This window comes from Bubalus bubalis, chromosome 14, assembly GCF_019923935.1.
Source record: "Bubalus bubalis isolate 160015118507 breed Murrah chromosome 14, NDDB_SH_1, whole genome shotgun sequence".
NCBI classification, from domain to species: Eukaryota; Metazoa; Chordata; class Mammalia; order Artiodactyla; family Bovidae; genus Bubalus; species Bubalus bubalis.
Genome location: NC_059170.1, coordinates 76747521 through 76766366, shown reverse-complemented (window position 1 = coordinate 76766366; position 18846 = coordinate 76747521). Strand labels below are relative to the sequence as shown.

At 43.0% G+C, this 18846-nt stretch overlaps 1 protein-coding gene across 6 annotated transcripts in view; it reads right to left on the bottom strand.

Moving 5' to 3' along the window:
* Positions 1 to 18846, bottom strand: part of TASP1 (taspase 1) — a 278804-nt gene that overhangs the window by 20692 nt on the left and 239266 nt on the right. For 3 of the 6 annotated variants that reach the window (XM_044928288.2, XM_044928287.2, XM_044928291.2), the window contains one exon: positions 611 to 991. The exons of 2 other annotated variants lie outside the window; for them this stretch is intronic. In XM_044928288.2, the coding sequence (XP_044784223.1) occupies positions 845 to 991 (147 nt within the window). In that variant the 3' untranslated portion in view covers positions 611 to 844. Of the gene's footprint in view, positions 1 to 610; positions 992 to 7000; positions 7182 to 18846 lie in introns of those variants that run through there. One more of the 6 variants, XM_044928289.2, reaches the window with a different exon arrangement.

The following is an 18846-nucleotide window of genomic DNA, read 5'->3' as shown; positions in this document are numbered from 1 at the left end:
GATACTGTCTCAATCTTGACACTGTCTACCAGGAGATAAATCAGTCCCCATGGGTTAAGAACTCAGTCACACAAGACTGCCTCCCCGCAAGTCCAGATGCCAATACCAGGTCCAGATTGTCACCTGCACTTCTGGCCCCCAGCTATAAATCGGCTATAAGTAGGAGATTCCCACCACCCTATCCTCGGGTTTGATTAATTTGCTAGAGCAGCTGACAAAATTCAGGAAAATCGTTTACATTATTGCAAAAGGACATAATTCAGAAACAGCCAGATAAAAGAGATGCATAGGTAAGGAAGGCAGGCAGAGGCTGGAAGCCCCCATGCCTTCTCTAAAGACACCAGTGTCCCCAAATCTCCACATTCATATTCTCAGAAGCCCTCGGAACCTTGCAATTCTGGGATTTTTACAGAGGCATCATTACATAGGTATGATTAATTGAATTATTGGTCACTGGTGACTGAAGTCAACCTCCAGCCCCTCTCCCCTCCCCATAGGTCAGGGGGTGGGGCTGAAATTTCCAACTCTCTACCCATATGGTTGGTTCCCCTGGTAACTAGACCCCAGCCTTAGGTCATCTTGGGGTTTTCCAAAAGTCACCTTTTTCCAAAAGTTTATTAAAATAAACTCAGGTGTGGTTGAAAGGGTCTTGCTACGAATAACAAGATACTCATTTCAGCTTTATGTCTCTGAAGTGAGACTGAAGACTAAAGGTCAAATATTATATATAACAAAAGATACTCCTATTGCTTTTTTCACTTGGAAGTTCCAAGGGTTTGGGGAGCTGTGAGTCAGGAACCATGGAGGAAGAACAAACATGTACTTTTTACAATAAATCACAGTATCACAGATATCTTGCCACAAACACTGCAGGAGGTCGAGAGAGAGGCCGGATGTGGACCAAGGAGGTGGGGCAGACTCTCCAGGGGCCACGGCACTGGAAGGCAAACAGGACAGGACAGCGGTGGGACACGAAAATGATGTCTGGAGCCTGCAGAAAGGAGAGCTGACTCGTGTGTCTGGTTTGAGCCATGTGGTATTTCCAACTTTTCAAAACTTAATAGAAAATATTTTAAAATAGGGAACTTACACACAAGCATCTTGATTTCTAGCTATTCTTGAAAACCCGGGCAACCCTTGCATTTCCTCACCAGAGTAAAGTCACAGCTACCTTCTTTGGAAGGGCATTCCTGGTCGTAGTTTTCCGCTGTGTTCTGCCTATGGCGTGTGCTCAGATGGCGTGAACGTCTGTGGCTGTCTCTCAGCAGGGCTACTACTATTGGTCCACTGGGGTCAGACAGTGGCAGCCTGATCCTTCCATCATACGGCTCTCCCTTCAACCTTTGCCTAGTGGTTTTGCAACCACAGAACTAGCTCCAAACTGGCCCTGTCCTGTTTCTAACAAGATACTGAGTTATTTTCCAGGGACAACAGAATGAAACCTCAAGTCATGCAGCAGAAGCATGCAGGAGATTTTTGATCTCAGACAACTTGGAACCAAAGTTGTCCCCCCTTCCTGACTCCGTCCAAAGGACCCAACCTGGTGAACTCTAGAGCCCTCTGAGAAGCAGAGGGTCTGCCGTCCAGGAAGATCCGGTGCTGAAGCCCCCTCCCACATCCTACCACGAACGGCCAGGCCCCAGAGCCCTCTGATCACAACCTGCCCCACCAGGGCTTCTGCACACCAACCTCCTCCCCTCCCTAATAAAAGTGTGACCAAACCCCAGATGGGGGGACAAACTTAAACCATGTTTTCTGGCCCCTTGCCTGTCGACCTTGCAACAAGCTTTTCTTTTCTCAGAAGCTGGTGCCATAGCATTGACTTCTATGTGCTTCAGCATTGAGTCCACTGCTTAGCCCGTCTGAGTAGCCACTGATAATCACTGCCTAGGCCCCGTTATTTTGAGAGTTACTAACAGGTGGTTTCCTGATTCTGTTACTGTCAATACAGAAATAGCTGGAATTCTTCTGTAAAGAACTTTCTCAACTTTTGGTTCTAAAACAAAGTGTGTATGAGAAAGGGAGGATAAACACTAGATTCTTTCACTTCCTCTTCAGGGTTCAGAATAATAAACCTCCAAAAGCAGCCAAATATCTCCTCCTCATCATGTCCGTGAATTTAAGAAGGCAGTTTTGTTAAAGAAATTACAGAAAGAGATTATAGAGGGAGGATGGCTTTGGGTGGGGAAAAGGGAGGGAAATAGAAGGAACAGCATTTTCTCCATTCACACCAGCCCAAGGTCAACTCTTCTATCTTAGAAAAGAAAAAATCGGAGAATTTTAAGAGTTGTTTTTGAACTGTCAACGAGAATAAGACTGGCTGGACTGACTTGATAGTTGAGTTTCGGATGACTAACTTTTAGGTTCTCCTGTTTTAGGTCAAAGATGGGACCTGCAGAATGAGTTAGCTCCTTTGGGGCTGACACAAAATGACTATTGTTGACAGTTAACCTAGTAAAGTTTGCTCAAGATCAGTTTTACTGTTTAGCAGAATGTTCTCTTCATATAGATAACTGAGGGTGAGGACAGCGTATTAGTCTGCCAGGGCTTCTGAAACAAAATTATTTTCCTACAGTTCTGAAGGCTGAAAGCCCAAGATCAAGGCGTCAGTAGGGCAGGTTTCCTCCGAGGCCTCTCTGCGTGGCTCACAAGGAGCTGTCTTCTCTCAGCATCGTCACCTGGCCTGTTCTCTGTGTGTGCAAATCTCTGGTGTTTGTGCTTCTTAGGAAGACATCCTGTTGGATTAGGGCCCCATCCTTAAAACTTTGTTTGAGCTTAATCACTTCTTTAAAGGCCCTGTCTCCATATATAATCGCAGTGCGGGGTAGAGCTTTCAGATAAGAATCTGGTGGGGACAGAATTCAGTGCATAACAGATACAGACTAAATGCAACAATGCCCCACATGTTGCAGGCTGCATTTGTTCTCTGAGCTGAAACCCTCCTGCGCTTCCCTTGGCTCATCCTCTCTGTCTCCACTTGCCTCCCTGCTGTTCCTTAACCACACAGCACATTGCTGCCTCGAGGTCGTTGCATGTGTGATTCTCACTACACAGAAAGCTCTTCCCCGCAGTGCCCGAGTGGCTCCCTTGTTCACTTCTGCCAGATCTGTACTCAAAGCTGCCTTTTCAAGAAGGGTTACACCGGCCACTCACTGGCATTTTCATGACCAACACCATTTCTGCCTCATGTGTCGTGCTTCTTACCATATCTACACTTCCCTGATGGCTCAGCTGGTAAAGAATCCGCCTGCAATTCAGGAGACCCCAGTTCGATTCCTGGGTCGGGAAGATCCACTGGAGAAGGGAGAGGCTACCTATTCCCCAGTCTTCTTGGGCTTCCCTGGTGGCTCAGCTGGTAAAGAATCTGCCTGCAATGCAGGATCCCTGGGTTAGGAAGATCCCCTTGAGAAGGCAAAGGCTACCCACTCCAGTATTCTGGCCTGGAGAATTCCATGGACTGTATAGTCCATGGGGTCACAAAAAGTCGGACACGACTGAGTGACTCTCACTTTCACTTTACCATATCTACCTAGCCATCCACTTTGCTCCTCTCTCCTCCTCTGGGACAAAATCTCAGAAGGGCAAGGAGTTTTATCTGTTCACTGCTCTTCCCTCAGGACCTAAAAGACATCCAGGCCCATGGAGGGGGCTCTGTATATTTGCTTAGCAAATAGAGGATTTTTTTTTTTTTAAATGAGGATTTGGGAAATGAAAGAGAACAAAGTACCAATTAGACATTTTAAAGTTCTTAATTTTATGTTTTGTAGTTTTTGATTATAGCTTGTAAGTTTGTTATACATTTTTTTGCAGAGATGTGCTAAGGGCTTTTGACTATAGCTTGTAAGTTTGTTATAATCATTTTGAAGAGATACGTGTAAATGATCAAAATGACATTGAAGTTGTGAACCTTAAAACTCTGAAAATAAAAAAGTCTATGTACTTCCCAAGATGGACACAGAACGTAGAAGTCATATAACCTGACACCATCTGCGCACTCATCTTACGCAACAGCCGCATGCACACCATCCTCTCTGGGAGAGATGGCCGAGGTGGCGGCACCAGAGCCGGGCGTGGGCTGCGGGCCTGGCGGGCCTGCCACGTTCTGCTGCCCGAATGACACTGAGCAGTGCAGCGGACGATAGGAGGGCTACCTTGTTTGTAGGGCATTTTCCCTCCTCAAGGGCAGGACAAGGGTGTCTCACGTTCAATTTTATAACTTATCATGAAAATTTGAAGAGCCCAATATAACTTTCCCACCCATTTTCCCTTATTAATTCTGCCTTATTTTTCAAATTGTTGAGTCCTAGGTAAAATATATTTTTCAGTCTATTAACAGCATCACATGAACTTCCTTAATACGACCCAGAACAATGTGTATATTGTGTAGAATACACGATGGCTTAACTGCAGGCCCAGCCGGCCTTCTGCCTCATCACCGTGCTGCCCAGGACGCGGGGAGCTGCGGCAGGAGCCAGCACCCCGGCTGAGCACACCCGTGCCCTTACATGGAGAATTCCTACCTGAGGTGATAATAGTCGCTTTTTGCTTCTTTTACTGGCACGAACGTGGCAGACCTTAAGTGACCCATGCCCGGGAGGACAGCTGAGGAAGTGTGTTTGGTTGATTTTTATTTTTTATTGCTTTGTTTCTATTATGGGCTTTTTTATTCCCCCTGTTAATGAGTAGAGTCAGGAGACACTACTCCCACCCCTGTCCTTTTCCCAGAAGTTCCCTCCCCATCGCTTTCAAGAGCCGTCTTTCAAGGAGCCACAATTTGTGAATAAGAATATTCTGTCTGAGCATTCTTTGTGTGAGGCATCAAAGCTTGGAATGTAGTTTAAGGCTCTAAAAATAGAGTTTGGTCTTCAGACTTCATCCTGAAAGCAGATGTACTCAACTAGTTGACAGTTTCACATGAAACTGCTTAATATAATCCAGAATAACGTGTATATTTTATAGAATAAAACCCCACATAACTACAGGTCAAAAGATGTGGGTGCTCACTTCCCTAACCCGTCTGATATCAGGAAAATCAGTGAAAATCAAGGACTCTGGGTTGGACAGTCTCTAGAGAAACCTTGCAAAGTTTTCACATTCTCTGACACTGACCTCCTTTAGGTCTTGTATACACTGTGAATGAATCTAAAAACAAGCATTTTACTTCTATCCCAATCACTCACTCTCTTAAACTAAAAGTAAGAAATATGCCAGAGTAATCTGAAGATGTAATTCTTAAGTTCAACCTCACAAATCAGAAATATCGACAGATGGAGGAACCGATGCCACATGTTAATCATCTTAGTGTATGTTGCCCCCTACCTCATTTTCTACATTTAGAACAAGGACGCCATAAAAGACTGCTGACAAATGTGGACAAAGCACAAAGACAGCACTGTAGTAAATTTCATCATCAGTCCTGAGACGAGGCTACATAATGGGAAATGTTCTATTGTTCTCACGCAGGAATATCATGTTCAAGGAAGCTCCAAATAAGATGAAAATGCAGTCTTATGAAAACAGCATGTTGTTTCAGGCTCCTGGCAAAGTGTGTTACTTCTTTTACCACCGCCGGTCAGTGGCAACATCACCCAACACTGCCCCTTATGGTTAGCTTAAAAGCCCTGTGAAGGCATCCACATAAACAGGGTAAGCCCACAGGACCTGTTATATCACCACTCACATGGAGACTTATCATGGATAGTCCATTCTGCTAAAGGTGATAAAAGCTCTACACTGTATCACAAATACTTACTCTCTACTTATTAGGAGGGGACAGAAGAATGAAACACATGGATCTCACTCTGAAGGCAATTAGGTCTTTGTAGGATGTGGAAGCTAGTTCCTTATGAAACTAGTTTCTTGTAAAATCTTAATAAAAATATGAAGTGCCTAGATTTGCATAATGCTTTAGTTTCCATAGTGCCTTTGCATTGATGAGACCACCTCAAAATAGGCTCTCAGGTAGAAAGATGTATAATATACCTATTTTTCAGGTGGAAAGAAAGCCAGGCTCAGAATGGCTATGTGGTTTGCTTACGGTCCCAGAGGAAGTGGAAAAACTGAGCCTTGAATGAAAGCCTTTGGACTCCAAATTTAGGGCTCTCTTTACTCCCACAAAGCCTTACCATGAAGGATTCTAAATTAGGCTCTGTGAAGAGACACAACTCTCACTACAGAAGGTTTATGACTAAGTAGTTTTTCAGGGTGAAATAGGGCTTGCTCAGAAAAGCTACTGCCACACATTTTACCTACAAATTTCAGTTTGATTCTGGGATTCAGAGAACTGGATTTGAGCCTTAACTCTGCTGAGGATGGACTGGGGCAGGGGGTAGGCTCACTAGATCTCTGGGTTTCAGTATCTTTGTAGCCCAAAATGAAAATTTTTACTCAATTATATCAGGGGTTCTTTCTGATTTGAACATTTTAGACTGTTTTGCATTAGAACAGCCCTCTAAAGGCTGTTTAATTTTTTTTCCCAAAAAAACAACATTTAAATTTTCCTAGAATTCAGTTATAGACTTTTTTTTTTTTAAACAGTGCTTGTAAGAAGTAATTGAAATCCCAATTGTACCACCTTTCTTTTAGATCCAGCCTAACTTAAGAGTGGACCTCTTAGACAGTGGTGTTAGGGCCATCTACATCAGAATATCTGTGGGTGGGGGCCAGGAAGCTGGATTTCCACACCTAGGATTTGAACCCCCAAGTCTTCAGGAACAAAGCCTGCCTTAGGTTACCTCTTGGATAAAGAGGAAGGCAGTCAGGGAAAAGGGACAGTAGACACATCATACAGACGACATGGAAACACTGCTGACACCATCATGTTAATCGTGCATTCTGACACTCTAGAGACCTTTACTCTGATTTTTAAAACAGTCTTCATTCTTCTTTAAATGTTCAAATAGGAACATGACTACCTTTCTGTTAAAAATTCCTTTTAAAAAAAGAAGAAATCAGAACAGGTCATTCCACGTAGTCCAAACGATCACAGCTGTGTAAAAAAAACAAAATCACAGCTGCGGGAGCTGAAGGAAATACACGAACACGCTGACAGTGGCTAATGTGGGGTGGCTCACTGCACCCCAGGTCGTTCAGGGCCAGGATCACCTTTCTTTTTCTTTCTTCTGTATTTTCTTAATTACGTAGCAGAGTGATTTAGTTGGCGTTTAATGCGGCAGCATGACCTATTGAGGAATTAACCTGTGTCCTTTCTTACTGTTGGAGACCCACTGCAGGAGGCATGACTGTGTCCCCAGTCCACTCCTGACCATTGCCGAGAAAGAACGAACAAAATAACTGGGACCCACACAGAACCCATCGACAGCATCTTCTCCTTGATATACCCCCTCCTTGGTTTCCAGGACCCCAAACTCACCTGTTTCTCCTCAGCCTCTGTGGCCACAACTTCTCAGTCCCCTTTGCAGGCCCCCCACATCTCCAAGCTAATGGCACCAGAGCTCCCGAGGACTCAGGCCCCTTCTCTCCCATCTGTGGTCACTCCCTTAGTGATTTCATCCAGTCTTTCATTTTATGAAAGCACTTCTATGCTGAGATTCCCAAATATACATCTCCAGCTTGGGCCTCTCCTGACAATGACCTGTTTAGAAGCTTTGGTTCTGGGGTTCAGACCGCCTGGCCTGAATCTTGGCTCGACCTCTGGTAGCTCTGTGGCCTCATATACGTAACTTCGTATTTCAGATATTTCTTCCAATGGGAGGAGGAAGTGTTGAGCTGAGCAGAGGAGATGTGGCCACGCCTGGCAGGCCCCTGGGCAGCATGGAGGCTGGGGGGTTGCCTCTGCTTCTGTCAGAGGAATCTCTGGGCCACCATTTCCTCAGTAAAAACCAGCAGGTGGCCTCTTCTTGGAGACCCTGATGAGGCAGCCTCAGCACCTGGATGACGTGTAGTGAGTGAAAGCCCAGAATGGCAATTATGGTCTTCTGCTTGGTAAGCTGACAGATAACACGGATTTTTTTTTACTATAGCTTGAAAAGACTATCTTGTATTTGAAAAGAAATGAAAGGCTAATGTTGAAACTATCATAAAGAGTGAAACTACTATTTGTCTAATGGAACTACTTCCTGAGAATTTCAGTTGATCTGTCAGTGAGGAATTAGGGAGTGGCAAAAATAAAAACCACCAACAGACTCTTTGAAGAAAATTCTCCTCATCGAAACCATCTGCTCCCTGACTTATTGATCTGACCCAAAGAACTATGAAAATGTTGGAATGAGAGAGGGCAGGGCTTCCTGGGCTGGCTTCTGCTGGTCCCAGGAGTGGCTCTCTGGAAAAAAGGGAGCCTGGCCGAATGTCAGCCCAGTCCATGTTTCTTAGAGCCGGGCAGGCACCTGAGCAGGTGAAGGTCAGACACCCTCCAATAAAGGAAACTGTGGATGCCATAAGCCAGCTCATCCTAGATGTCAATGGAAGCCACCCTTCACTTCCGGCTGTACGGGAACCTCCCTTCTCTTCTGCCCTAACACTGAGACCTCAGATCCCTTTGCTGGTTTTCCTTCACCTCTCCAAACCACTCGGTGTTGGGGTACCCCAGGACTCAAGAGTTGGGCCACTTCTCCTCATTTTGTAGAGAAACATCTGTGAAGTGTTCCGGACATAAAGTGAAGCCCCTGGTTACACTGGAGAAAGAGGACAGAGGATAATTCTCCAGACCCAACTCACCCTCCAGCTGCCACTTCATTTCTTTTCATTCCCAGCAAAGTTCTTTAGAAGACTTGCCTGTTCCTATTTCCTCAGATTCTGTCCTTCCATTTCTCTCTAAACCCTCTCCACTCGGGTTTTTTGCCTTGACGACTGCACTGAAATGGCTCTTTCCCAAGGTGAGCCGTGCCTTCCAAATGCTAAATCCAATGGTCTGTCCTCAGACCTAACCTCATGGGCCCAGACTGCAGGAGCTGATAAAGCTGGATTGCCCTCTTCACCTTGAAATATTGAGACTTTCCCTCCTTGGTTTCTATGACACTCCTCTAGTTCTCCACCAACCTGTGTGGCCATTTCTCAGCCTCTGTGCTAGGTCCTTCACTCCTCTGACTTATGAACACAGGACCTCCTTGGAAGTCTTTTCTCCTGACTCTGGTCTCTCTTAGTGATCTCGTCTATCCCTGCAGTTTTGTTTGTTTGTTTGTTTGTTTTTTAGCATTTATATGCTGAGATTCTCAGACAGGCATCTCCAGTTTGGTCCTCACTCCTGACACCCTCAGGCCTGCTTCCTCGCTCCTCACCTTCCTCCTCACCTTGGTAAACGGCAGCTCCATTCTCAGCGCTGCCTTCTCCGGTTCCCTCATACCTCCACCCAGCCCAGTGGCAGACCCTGCTGGCTGCATCTTAAAATGGGTGCAGAAGCCAGCTGGCGCTCAGCACCTGCGCACGGCTTATGTTCTAGTCCAGCTCATCACTCTTGCTCACACAAGTGGCAACAGGCTCCCCTGCTGGCTCCGTTTCAGAAAGCAGCGGGAGTCACCTCTTCCAACGTGAGTCAGACGCTCTCAGTCCTCTGCTCCCTAGCCTTCAATGGTTCCCATCTCAGGCGAAGAGCCCAAATTCTAACTATGACCGATAACAACCCACAAGGTCTAGTCCCACTAAGACTGTGACATTAAGACCAGGCTTGTCACTGAGCCTCCATCACATCGGGAACGCCCACTCCCGCCCGAAGGCCTCTGCTCTTGCTGTTCTTCATACCTGGGATGTTCTTGCCTTGCTCCCATAAACCTCCCAAGACTCTCACACTGGAAACCTCATACTTCTTAAAATCCTCCCAGCTTGACACATCTTTCTAGCACTTACCACAAGCATAGTCTGTGCCTTATTTATCTTGTTTAGTATTTTCCCCACTAGTGTGTAAGTACAGGAGTACAAGGATTCTTGGCTTTTTTGTTCACCACTATGTTCCCAGGAAAGCACTTGAATATAATGGGCACTCAACAGTATTTGTTTAATAAATATTTCGTTTTAAAAAATGAGCTGCTATATTTCATCAAAATTCTACTCTTAAGTAAACTGAGTTTTTTTAATAGCTAAAATCTTAAAGCCAAGGAATCAAGGCTTCTTTCCTAGTTAATCATTATTAAATACGGTAATAAATCCCAGATTAGTTCTACTACTGGTTAACTGAGGTTAAGAAGAAATGGATTTTTGTCATCTTTGATGGTGAAAACCTTACAGATTGTATTTATTTCTTTTCTGCCCCAATTATGTATGGCCTAATGAACAAAAACATAAATTGCAAGATTCAGGAACTTGTGCATAAGAGGTTATCACATTAAAGACCAGGTCCTTCCTGTCTGAACTGGCTTTGCAAGTTTATAGGAATTTGGGTTGGAAGCATGTTTTATTCAGGGGCTACTGGGGCTTATTACTAATGGCCTAGTAAGAGCTTGTTTTGCCAAGATCTTCCATTTTTAACGGAGCAGGTTCTAACTGTTGGCAGGTTCTAACTGTTCAGAATTTTACCATAATATACACAAGACCTATCAATGGAAGAAGTCGGGGGATTATTGGGCTTTTCATCCCTTATAGGAAGCACATTTAAAATATAATTAATTTTCAAGTGAAGAAAAAGCTGTTTCCAAGTACTCTGAGCATCTCCTAATAACAAAGTGTTAATACAACCCTCATTCTACATTTCTTTTCATCTCTTCAACACTGCAGCAGACAGGACAGTCCAGACATGCACAGTGCGGCGATGACAGCTCAAGAGCATAAAAGTAGATCGCCATCTGTAGCGCAGAAGCATTCGAAGGGAATGTAAATAGAAAGAGTAGCTCAACCATATCCAAATGTCCCAATTAGTTATTACTAAAATGTTAAAATTTCACCAATTTACAGCACTGCTTTACTTACAAGACATAAAAAATTATACATAATAATCAGCAGAGAAGAATTTTAATCCTTAGGATTAGACAGAATGGACACTCCAAGTTGAAGACTTAAAAAAAGACAGAAACTATATTATTTGAATGAATGGTACTAAAATAAAAATGCATTCTAGCAGTTAGACTTCACTTGGGGTTCAAAATCTACAACACAGGTCAGTTTCTGATGTCTGTGAGTGAAGCAGGCCAGGCATAGGACTGGCAGAGTGGAATGTCCAGGCCCCACCAAACAGGAGGCCACCACTTGGGACCAGCTAATCATGGCTATGTAGGGAGTGGGTCCCAGTGTGGCCAAACATACTCTTAGGAGAAAACAAGTCAGGAGGAAGAAAACTGTACTTTCACAGAAAACTTAAAACATTTAAATCTTGTATAAAAATTTTATACAAAATTTCTATTTTGTATAAGTTCAAAAATTTTTTAGGTAATATTTTCAACTTTTTAAAAAAAGCGATGTGTTGCTGAAGCCAGCTTTTGAGCTAAACTCTGCAGGTTACAGGGAAGGAGGGACAGTGAGGATTAAAAAGTGTATCCAAACAACCATCTGGCCTCAAAGTCTCACCCTCAACTTCAACGTGGAGCCACTCGTAGAAGACATCTCTATGGAATGAATGCCCATGTATGCAGGGTCTTGCAGGGCCATTAGAACCTCCGAGTACACTGCATGCTGTAAATTCAGTTCCTCTCACTACTCACCTTCTTAATAAAATAATGTAATGAGAGTTCTTACAACATATAACCAATGGGTGACACTGAATATTTACAACCAAAGAAACCAATGCCACGCTTTAAGTTAGGAAGGTAACGTGAAATAAGAATGGCATGACCAAGATTATGGCCTTTTTTGTTTTAGGATCGAAAAAAACAGGAAAAGATTTCTTTCCTCATTTGTCCACTGCTTTTGAACCAAGAGAAAGAAAAGGCCATCCTGTAATCACTTCTTACTCACTGTGAGTAATCAGGCCAATAGTTCTCGTGAATGCCTGTTTCAGCTCCATCTCACAGCTGTGTGTTGTCCTGTGGGTAAACAGCAGGCGTGTGTCTGCTTTGGAAGGTACCCATTTACCTAAAATGTGGGGTACTAGAGGGTAACAAGGTGACATTCCAGTGCTGCGTTCACACCTGATGTGAACTATGTAAACTGATGACGATGCACGTACACAGAGGCAGGAAAATTAATGTTTTCATGACTTCCATGCTGCTACAGTAAAAAACAAAAACGGCTTGCTCACCACCTTGCAACTAACATGGAGTGTCTACAAGTCCAAGCAATAGACATATTTATCTTTGCAGAGATCCAACCCTACACCACGATTAAAATGAGATTTATTTGGATAAATATGGTTAATAACTCTGAGAAGATTTATGCTCTTGCCAACATGGTGAATTCCCTCTTTGTGTTTATTCTATTTATTGCTTTGGAGCTTTGTCAAATGAATCATTTGGAAGAAACTGATGGCATAAGGCTAATTAGGCAAGAAAAATAAAGCTAACAACTCTGAGAAGCAAACTTGAGGCTGAGGAAACTTCTGTCTTAAAGTTTGTTTTTCACATATTCAACCTTCTACAGTCTTCTCCTGTTTGTCTAAAGGACTTTCTAAATAGACCCAATAGGATCCTCCTGGCAGTCCTAAGAGCCTGGAAAAGAAATACAACTTTCTATATTTGAAATTCTGGGCAAGCTCAGAAGGTACAAGTAAAGTCACTGATTAGCCACTTTTCCTTCTGCTCCATAAGCGCACTTGCCAAATGTAGCTGTCTGGGATGTTTCCCTAGTACAGAGCTTGCTGGCGGCGCCTAACACCATCCCAGGGCAGATGGCCTCCTGCCAGGGATCAGACTCTTTCAGCTGTTGAGTAATATGGGGACTAGACTATCAAAAGCAGCTAATATTTGGCTTAGACCAAGGCCAACTTGTATCTAAGTGGTTCTTCATAAATCTAAAATATGGTCCAATAAATCCACCCAGTGGCTGAATGTCACTGGCCACTACCATGGAACTAAAGTCCCTTTTAAGAATTCACGGTCAACCCACCTAAAGATGTTCCACTGTCTAGAGCTCAGGGGAATCTGAGAAGATTGCCTGCATTCGCCCAAGATACACTCAACAGTAGCCAGTAAAGAATATTCTTCTCTCTTACTTTTAAAAGCAAAATTATTCAGTTAGGTGAGCTTAACTGGAATGCTACAGGCAACTTAGGTTTCATTTCAAAACCTGTTTGTAAGGCTGTCAAGTTGGTAGACGCCAGTCAGAAAGCTTTGTAAAAGGGCTCCATTACCACCATACTGGCCTGAACTGCAGGGTTGAGTGTGTGTGTGTACGTGTGTGTCCATTCTTGTAGCTTCAAACAATTTTATTTTTCCTCTTCTGGAATCTCTGAATTCACTTGTCAGTTGTTTTATAATAGAATATAATATAACAGTTTTGTCAAAAAGGAATAAGCCTGACCATCTCCACCAGGGGATCAGCGTGGAAACCTAGGAGGTATCAGTCTTGCGGTGGGAGATGTGGATGCACCTGTGGAAGCACAGTTAGCGTAAACGAGGCTGCGGAGCTGCACGGCGCCAGCCCTGAGAGACTCTCAGCACTTCTGCCGTCTCTTGGTCCTCCCAGCACCATTACCCATCACAGCACATGTATAAACAGCTCTATTATACGCCCTGTGGTTTTGTTTTCAATTAATATTCAGAATACTATGAAAGCATCAGTAATAGTCCCATTTTAAAAGATAAGGAAACCAACGGTTAGTGTTGTAACCTGTCCCGGGTTATAAAGCAGGAGCCTCAGGAGTGAAATTCACCTGGCTAACTCTGAAGCCTGTTCTCTTATTATATCACATTGTCTCTTTGTACACGGCCTTGCTGACATCTTTTAAAAACCCTCCTCATATTGCTCTGCCAGGAATGAAGCAGTCAGAGCTTTTTTCTTTCCTAGGAAAAGTCTTATCTGTTTCTGAAGTTTAGTTCATTTAAATTTTTCTACTATACTCAGCTCTTTGGATAACTTTTAAAGCCCATGACTTTATAGTGTATCCAGCTCACTCTCATTATTGGAAATAAGAGCAACAGTCTCCTCTGACTTTCTTCATCCTAACTGGAAGTGGAAGTCTTTTTCTCACTTCTCTTGGTAACTCCCTCTTGTGTTGTTGTTGTTTGATCGTTAAGTCATGTCTGACTTTTGCAACCCTACAGACCGTAGCCCACCAGGCCCCTCTGTTCACGGGATTTCCCAGGCAAGAATTCTGGAGTGGGTTGCTATTTCCCTTCTCCAGGGGGTCTTCCCGACTCAGGGATTGAACCGTGTCTCCTGTATTGGCAGGTGGATTCTTCACCACTGAGCCACCTAGAAGTCCCTGTCTTGAGTTCCTCATGTTTATATTTAAGTCTTCCTCCATACCTTTCCTTGAGAGGCAAGTTAAGCCTAGTGAAAAACTCTCAGAAACCTTATCTGTGCTATCCCTTCTACATAGACATTTACTGAGATTTTTTAAAAGACACAGAAACTATCTTCATAAAAACAAATGATAGTAGATACTACATCTGGGGTTGCAAAAATCCTACCAAAAACTGAATAGCAACATATATGCTAATTAATCTGGAATGCAGAATTTAGAATTTTGCAGATGGCAAACAAGTATCTAGGAATGAAGGGCCATAACATATACAATATCCATAATATACGAAGGACTTAACTCATCTGTATTCAGACATAAGATTTTGTTTCCTTGTTCCTATCAAGTCTGACCCAGGAAGGACTTAGGGCAGAGTCAGGTTTTCTTGCTCTCATTTTACTCGTGAGGCCTCTGAAATCCAGAGAGAGAGAGTGACCACCCAGTCATACAGCCTGCAAGAGGTGGAGGTGGACCCAGGATCCGGCAGCCCAGTGCTGTACCCATTCCAATGCTTGTTCAACTGCAACACTAAGCGAAGGTGCCATAATAGCCAAGGGTGATATTTTTAAAAAAACTTTATTTGAAAATAATTCCAAAAATATACAGAATAGTTCAAGGAACACCCACACCTCCTTCAGGCAGGTTCACCTATTGCTAACATTTTACTTCATTTGCTGTGTGATCTACCATCTGTCTGTTCAGGGCTTCCCAGGTGGCACAGTGGTAAAGAACCCACCTGCTAATACAAGAGACGTGGGTTTGACCCCTGCGTGGGGAAGATACCCTGGAGAAGGAAATGGCAACCCACTCCTGTATTCCTGCCTGGAAAAAATCCCATGGACAGAGGAGCCTAGTGAGCTGCAGTCAACGGGATCACATAAGAGTCAGAAACGACTGAGCGACGAAGCCACACACACACATCTGTCTGTCCATCCATCCACATAACAATATTTTCTGAATCACTGAGAAGACATTGTATAATTATGGCCCTTTACCCCTAAATACTTGAGTTTATATTCCCTAAGACTAAGAATATTTCCCTACAAACTACAGTACAAAGATATTTTAAAATGATAACATCTTCTACTACCTATATCTCCTTTTGTTCACTGACCTAAGAGTACATTTTTAGCGCTTTCCCCCTACCATCCAGGGTCCAGCATAGGATCAGTTACCACATATGCTAGTTGTCACTGCCCTTTAATATTATTTAATTTGGAACATTTCCTCAGCCTTTGTCTTTTACGACATTGACATTTTTGAAGAATATAATCCCCTTTTCTTTCTTCCGAGAATGATCTTCATTTTTTATTTCTCTAATGTTTCCTTGTGATTAGGTTCAGATGGTACACTTCCAGATGGGATACTGAGAAAGAGATGCTGTGTCTTTCTCGGGTTCTCACATCCAGAGGCACGTGATGTCCATCTGTCCCTCGCGGTGACATTAATTTTGATCACGTGGTCAAGTTGTTGCCTGGTTTTTCCATTATATACTTATTATTTTTCCCTGAAACTAATAAGAACCTTGGGGCAACACCTTAAGACCATAAAATAGCTTGCTCCTCCTCAAGGATGAATTTTTATAACAGTATTTTCACTATGTTATAAAAAAAAAAATGACCTCTACATCGTAAAAGAAACCTAGGTTTTACTTATTATTCTCGAATAAGTTCCATGCCAATTTTAACATCTGTTTTTATTACATTAGTCCATGTACACTAGGTGTTTATTAAAAACCATTCATTAACTGTCTGCTATCTTGGGTAGGATACTGGCAATTTGATTTTTAAATTCAGCTGGTATCAATGCCCTAATTTGGGCTCAGTTAAAAAGAAATCTCTTTAACTTATGCAACAGTAGGGATTTAGAAATTAAATTAAGGTATATAACTGCAAAAACATTCTATTTAAAAAAGAAACATAAAAGAACTTACTCCTATTTGTTCAAATTACGTATGGATTCTGGTTATAATGGTATTAGTTATTATCCAGCTTTTTCTAAATAGTACTATTTTGGGTGAACTTTAATTCAAGGTCTTAACTTGGATTAAATATAATTAGCTTATATAAAATGTTTGAATGGCCAAGTGATTTTAGTTTCTGAGTTTGGTAACAAGCAGAAAGGAGGTAATTTTTGGAAGGCAGAGTAAATTAAAAAAAAAATTTTTTTTTTCCATAAGTTGCTTTTAAATTAAAAAAAATACTATGGCTATTGTTTTAGTTTTTAAAGATGCCTCCTTTCTCATTTTGCCACCACAGTTTGCAACATACATGAGAGCATGTTTCACAAACTGTCATCATGCTGAGTGGGTATGCCACTAATTCAATCATTCTTTCATAGAAATAAGGAAACCAGGGCCAGTAGGCCAAAGGCTTTCTCTCTTAAAAAGAATATAAACTTTGCTATAGCCCCTCTTTTCTTTTTTGAGCTCCATCTCTCATCTATAATTTTGCTATACTTGTAATACAATAAAATTCCAGCCTTTATGACAGAAGAGATATTTTTTTTTTGGTTTTGTTGGTTTCTTTGTTTTTTTTGCTTTTTTTTTTTTAAATCAATAGAATTCAACCAAAGCTTTAGCGTTTCGGGGGTTTTTTGTTTGTTTGTTTTTTGCTCGGGGGTTGTGGGGAAGCATCTGTAGCCATGGGAGGAAGAAAGGGAGAAGCCGGAACTCCCGGCAAGGAGGCTCAAACATGCGACTGACGAGTGGAGCGAAAGCAGCGGCCCTGTCTGCTGGCCACTGACACCACCAGCTGCAGAATTTACCACCGTTATAGAACCACGTCCACCAGATGTCACGCAATGCAACTGGAAGCCAAATAGCTCTGGGCTCAAGGCACGACTCTCCATGCTCTTTCCTCCCATGTTTCATGTTAAATAGCAAGGTGTCTTCAGGGGGCCACCAGCAGGGACAACAGAGACCGTATAACAGGATGACAGGGATAACACTCCACATACAGGGCTTAATGACATGACCGTCCCCACCAGACAGGCTTCAGTACTGAGGCCCACCTCTTCCAGGTCTTTTTGTTGATGTTGTTAAGAAGCGATCTTAGCTCAGATTCTACGTGTCAGGGGCAGGAGAAGCTTAACTGGCCGCAAGCCAGTTAAGGATTTTTGTGGCTTACCAGGCTTATTATAAAATAATAATAACTGTTTTTGCCATTGGGAAGAAAAGAATATTTTCTTTTTGAATGCTTGAAAATATTTAAAGTCACTTTTCCACTCATTATTCTTTCCTTTATTTTTAATTGGAAGAGAACTGCTTTACACTGTTGTGCTAATTTCCACTCATTGTTTATACCCATTCTATTCAATATGGTAGCCACTAGCCACACATGGCTATTTACATAAAATTTTAAATTCTGTTCCTCAAGCACACCAGCCACATTCAAGTGCTCAAGGGCATCTGTATCTAGTGACTATCCTATTGGACAGCACAATATAAATACAAAACATTTCCATCAACACAGAAAATTATTTTAGTGTTGCTCTAAACTCATCAACTTTTTTAAATGAGCCATTATAATTCAATTCTCCTTATACTATGGAACAAAACAATCTTCCTGCATACTCATACGAAATAAATATATGGATACAATCCAAATACTGTATTAGGCAGCGGTGAGACAAAGGTGTTCTTTGGAAGGACTGATGCTGAAGCTGAAGCTCCAATACTTTGGCCACCTCATGTGAAGAGTTGACTCATTGGAAAAGACTCTGATGCTGGGAGGGATTGGAGGCAGGAAGAGAAGGAAACTACAGAGGAAGAGATGGCTGGATGGCATCACTGACTCAATGGACTTGAGTTTGAGTGAACTCTGGGAGTTGGTGATGGACAGGGCAGCCTGGCGTGCTGCTATTCATGGGGTCGCAAAGAGTCTACACGACTGAGCGGCTGAACTGAACTGAACTGAGACAAAGGTGGGGGTGATCTCTATAACACTGTCACAAACACACGCTGTCCTCACAAAGCCCTGCGATGCTACCAACTTGCTGGATAGTCAGAGGCCTGCCTGGATGGGTGTTCCACGACAGAGAAGCAAGAAACTATTCTTTCTTACACGTCACCTTAATTTGTTAATGATGCCACCTATATCAAACAGTTTACATCAGAAGTTTCCTTACTTGCATTTTCAAATGTGTAAAATAAATCATGTCCTTTGGAAAAGAGGCTGCCCAGCTTCGCAGCTTTGTAATTGAGGTACTTTAATGCCAAGTAAACATCGTAGGCCACAGCTGTTTCTAAAAAATTTTATGAACAAGAACAGGAGGCCGGTATAATATAAATCCACAAATGATGCTTCTGACTCCCAGGCTCACCCGCTGTGAGGGCAGGGAGGCCAGGCAACTCAAGAGGAGCCGTGTGGGCTTCTCTGCCACACCGTAACCCCTGGGGGACGGCGGGGTGCAGGCCACACGGGGTGCAGACCTTTGGCCCTGCCCTGAGGATGCCGTGTCAGACCACCCGGAGCACGAGATAGGCAGCCCTTGCACACACGCGGCTGCCTCTGCCCTCACACGTGCAGAGTGTGTCCAGGTGCTGGGCTAACTCTGCCTCAGCT